The sequence below is a fragment of the Papilio machaon genome, chromosome 2 (assembly GCF_912999745.1).
Source record: "Papilio machaon chromosome 2, ilPapMach1.1, whole genome shotgun sequence".
NCBI classification, from domain to species: Eukaryota; Metazoa; Arthropoda; class Insecta; order Lepidoptera; family Papilionidae; genus Papilio; species Papilio machaon.
In genome coordinates this window covers 3926867-3931776 of record NC_059987.1, presented here as the reverse complement: position 1 = coordinate 3931776, position 4910 = coordinate 3926867, and the positions used below count along the sequence as shown (strand labels likewise).

The window sequence follows — 4910 nt, the reverse complement described above, 5'->3', positions numbered from 1 at the left end:
GTAAAATATGTATTTGAATCCGTTTTATATATTTAGGAACTATTGTATACATTATGTTTTACCGAAAATCACTATATCTGGAATGCAATAGATATAAAACTGCTTTATATAATGTGAATACAATAAGACTGCATGTATAATATATAACTTAATATTGTTGTAGTATGAAATATTGTTCAGTATAATTATGTAGAAATGCTAGATCTCGTTTTAGGTGTACGTTATGTGTACATAATCGAGTAAGTCGTGCATTAATTCATTTCCATTGTTATTTTATCATTTTATAACGGAACAGACAAATCCGATGCGTTCATTTGAAAATAGACTGATGTTTTAGTTTTTTGTATGTACCTTTACTGCCAAAGTTTTAGACGTAATGCAAATAATTTTAATCATGATATTCACGATTTCTAGATTTAATATACCTACTAATTACTGAGATTCGTTTAATATAGCTGAAATTAAACATCTATTTCAAGCGCGAATATGTTAACGAGATCAAAGAAAATTAAAAATAATATAACATTTCACATAAACAGTTAGGTAACGAATAGTTGTAGATTTTATGTGCATTGTTGTATCCCTTAGCAGGCATAAACATTTTAAGGTGACAAGAACGAATCTTTGCATCTTTCATTGTTAATCTATCTGTAAGTATATTAAATCTATGAAACGTAATCCCAACAGCCATAACAAAATGTGCATCGTACAGTACGTTTCAGAGTCCAAAATCTCTATATAAAACATATTTTCATCCCTGTCATTATCTTTGATAACACAGAGATAGCAATATGTTTTAAACGGAGATTTCGGACTCAGAAACTCACAGTTAGAGACTTAATATGTGACATAGGTATTGGATAGTATGAATTCGTAGATGCTTACAAGCAAGTGATCATAGTAATACAGTCCGTAAAAGGAATAAATCAGCGAACGTACTCCGTCCACTTATATTGTTAAATTGCAATTATTGTGCAACTTGTCTCCACCGTTACTAAGATGTGTTCTATACTCTATCCAAACTATTGGAACAGTCAATTATCTTTCAACAAACAAAATCCATAACCAGACTGCCAAAGGTTTGTTCGAAAGAAACGACTCTTGTAAATAAAATGCGATACGTCTCTGCTTCGACTATTTAAAATAAAAACGCTTACATTGACAACATCTTTTATTTATAAATAATAACACAATATAATTAAAATTACGCCAGACTAGATTAACAAGTAAAACTACTTGAGTCGAAAAGATATCGTATCAAAAAAAACACAGGACAGCGACAGATGCGGAGCGATTGGCTGTTCGACCGTAGTGTATTTCTTTGACCGGGTAACAACTGTCGGTTTACTTGATATCGCACAAGATGGCGACCCCTCTCAGGATCCAATGATCTGGATTCTTAATCGTTGGTAGCCACAGAGGCGTGATAAATGTTAAATCTGTGCGGCACGGTTTTTTGTACACAGGACACTAGAAATTTAAGAAGAAAAATGACAGCCTAGTAAACTAAGTTGCTACTGCTAAATTTTGCTACCCTCAAATGTTAAAAAGCTCACCTGATAGAGTTTTGGATCCTTCGGTGCCGTAGAATTTATGGCGTAGACATGAATCACCGGCAAAGCGGCATAGAGGACCTTAAGTGTGGACTCGCAGAGGCGGCTGTTGCGGCGGTCCCAACCCGCGCCGTCCAAGAACACACCGTGAACATATACACCCTCCTGTTAACACGAAATCGCACATTTGAATTGTCTGTTCCAATCCATTGAAGGTAAGGCTCACGATATAAAACAAAGAAATCGATCTCACCGGCGGGGGCGCCTTTATCTCCTCGTAAGTATATTTGGTGACGTCATTGTGCAAAGCAACCATATCCAATGCCCAGCCTTTATGTGCTCGGGTTACTTCTTGTCTCATGGCCGTCAGAAAACCTGTAAATTACGTGTAAAAAAATATTCCAATAAAAAAAAGAATCATTAAGTGGATTTACATTCTAAATGAAGCAAACATTACATTTCTTTCTCTTAACATTAAAAAATGTTATTGTAAATATACCTTGTGGATTGAAAAACCCAGTCATCCAAAAAGAAAATGGTCTTGCTTGGAAACACCACGTCGAAAACTGCATGTTCCTTTCTAAGAACTCTGTAAACCAGAAACCCAGCGTAGAGGACGACCAAGATCTCCTAAGCCAAATCTGTGGTACTTTTGCGTCATATATATTGTCCAAAGAATCTCGTAATGCCTAAAAATATTAAAATTTACGTTTCGCTATATTTATTTACAACACAAAAAACAATAAAAATCAAGGCAGAACAGAATTCAATCAAATAAAAAATATCGATTCGAAGATATATTGAACTTTTCTATTTTTTAGGACCTGACTGGGGGTTAATAGTATTTTTAAGACATAATACATACCTCATTCATTATAATAGTTCCATCAATTGCTAGCAACAGATCTTTCAATGTACTTCGTACCAACATGATTACCTTCTGCATTCGATCAATCTCTTGTCGGAGGAAAATCACCATTGAATTCAATATTCCATAAAACCTCAGTCTGAAAAATATTTTAGTAAAATGATTAATTCACGGATTTTTTTTTGACCGCAGCTTTTAAATTAACCTGTAAAAATCGTATTTCATAACTAAATAAATGTGTGGCTTTACCTTTCTTTTACTTCATTAGGGTCAAAGTTAGGCGGAACTTTCTCAAGCATTTCTTTAGCTTGTCGGTAAACCGATGCCTCACGAGTCTCGCCCCCGCCTGAGCTGGACTCTTTAGGTTGAATAGATAGTATTGTATCCAAAAGTTCTTGAGTGACATTGCGTTGATATCTGTTAACATAATATACATTAATAAAATGTACTCTTTCTTATTTCAATGCGATCCAATTTTCACGTGACAATTGTGATATTTGTTGTATTTTTTTCGACGAAACTATAAAATAATATTAATGAAATAGATAGATTATCTTACGTGATATCAGCATTTGTATGCAAGCCGTAAGTTTGAGGTGGATCGACAGTCTTCATCTTTTCAATTTCCTCAAGATATTCGGGTATATTTTTGAAGGCCATGATGCCGTAACCCTTATAGAACTGGAAGTTCTCTGTGAACAGCTGGTCGGTGAGCCACACTCTACAGAAAGTGCCGAGGAGACGGTTGTCATAGTCATCGGTGACTCGGCCACCGTACTGCACGGCTGATACCATGTAACTGCAACAGTAAAACGTGACAAATTAAGAAATTTTATGTTTTTTGATTTTTCCTGCTGTCATTTATAAAACTATGAAATAAAATCTTACCGTACAGTTGTCCAACTAATATTTTGTCCGACCTCCAACGCGTCGAGATGGTTCTGCACAAACATGCAAGAGGCGAGCCAATCCGCTGAGTTGAACTCGTAGGGAATGTTCCACCCGAGCGGGCCAAACTTTCGTCTCTCTTGCACCACGGTGTGGAGGAACGATATCGTGTATATTAAAGGTAAGTAGAAAGGACTGTCGCTATAGTCTAGGAAATCTTGACTCATAGAATCGTAAGTTCTCATGAGACCAGCTTTAACTCCTGTAAACATTAGCAAGAAAAATATATTATTTAAATAAAAAAATATATTTTATGTATGTTCCCTATGCTTAGATAGTCCTAGGATGCCAGAGTAAGCCCTTTGGGCCCTAAAAAATCTCAAAAATAAAAAATGGACCTTACCTGATGGAGGTTCGCAAGTATATTTAATCGACATTTGTAATAAAGTTATAGGGAACTTTGGATGCACTTCCGTCGTAATCCATAGTCTGCAATTAAAAATGATTAGTTAACTATTAATCCACCCTGTTTGGTATTTATTTTTATAATTTAGCAATACAAGGAAACGTGGTACATAAATTTTCCGTCGTTACCTAAAAGTTTCGTGAACTTTTTCGGGTTCCTTTTCCAGTTCCGCAAATTGTTCCATAATTTCAACCATATATTCCAAACCTAAATGACAGTTTTGCAGCAGTACCCAAATACCCTGAAAGTTAAAAAAAATTAAAAACGTTTCCTTATGTATGAAGGTACTCTTAAGATGCCTTCGATAGGATTACAACTATCATCATTATAAAATCAAAAAAATACTAATATTAAACTAAAGTAAAATAAAATAACATTCACCTCTCTAAGGCCCCGATCTATTAGTTTTCTCGCATGCACCTCCTGCCCCTGGCCCATGGAAACACTCTGGCAAATACATTCCAACCGCTTTGCCGTCATTTCTATAGAAGGCGTTGGATCCGACCCCATCGCCAAAAATCCGATCAAAGGAACCAGCGGACGTGATTCTAGAACCATATGCTACAACACAAGAAATAGTTACAAGACAATCAAAATAAATTATTTAATTAAGTTAATTTTGCTATCAATATCAAACTAGAGAATTATCCTTTGCGTACTTCATAGTTGACTATAACAGCTTCGGAGAATCTTGCTCCCATTGAACTTATGACATATTTCCTGAAATATAAACTTCAGTAAGCAGCTGCTATAACATAACATTGTACAAAACCAAATGTCAGTTTTTTTTAAATATAATACAAACATAACTTGAATTAAGAGTAAAATACAAGAAAGATAGATACAAAGATCGATCGAGAACGAAATGAAGTACTAACAAACTTTGCGCCAATGTTCTGTCCGGACACCAAGCACGAACCACTAGTAATTTCCTGAACACGTCTAGTGTGTGATAACCGTCCGGCAGCGGCTCGTCTTCTGGGGCTTCCTTCTCAAACCTACGCAAAGTATAAAATTGAGATCATCATCTCCCACATAAACATCATTGATCAAAAAGATCTACTTATGAACTCAGACCCATCCGTCTGTGGTAATATTGTTGATTTTGCTTATGTAAATCAAAATCGTACTTGTA

The 4910-nt window shown here is 35.4% G+C and overlaps 1 protein-coding gene across 1 annotated transcript in view; it reads right to left on the bottom strand.

Moving 5' to 3' along the window:
- Positions 1–1213: 1213 nt before the first annotated feature.
- Positions 1214–4910, bottom strand: part of LOC106717584 (dynein axonemal heavy chain 8) — a 30448-nt gene continuing 26751 nt past the window's right edge. Inside the window, exons 77-89 of the mRNA XM_045685405.1 lie at positions 4654–4773; positions 4435–4495; positions 4157–4336; positions 3904–4016; positions 3713–3798; positions 3310–3571; positions 2981–3220; positions 2671–2838; positions 2419–2560; positions 2053–2242; positions 1807–1928; positions 1557–1718; positions 1214–1470 (exon numbers count right to left, since the gene is read on the bottom strand). Coding sequence (XP_045541361.1) covers positions 1345–1470; positions 1557–1718; positions 1807–1928; positions 2053–2242; positions 2419–2560; positions 2671–2838; positions 2981–3220; positions 3310–3571; positions 3713–3798; positions 3904–4016; positions 4157–4336; positions 4435–4495; positions 4654–4773 — 1972 coding nt within the window. The 3' untranslated portion in view covers positions 1214–1344. The remainder of the gene's footprint in view (positions 1471–1556; positions 1719–1806; positions 1929–2052; positions 2243–2418; positions 2561–2670; positions 2839–2980; positions 3221–3309; positions 3572–3712; positions 3799–3903; positions 4017–4156; positions 4337–4434; positions 4496–4653; positions 4774–4910) is intronic.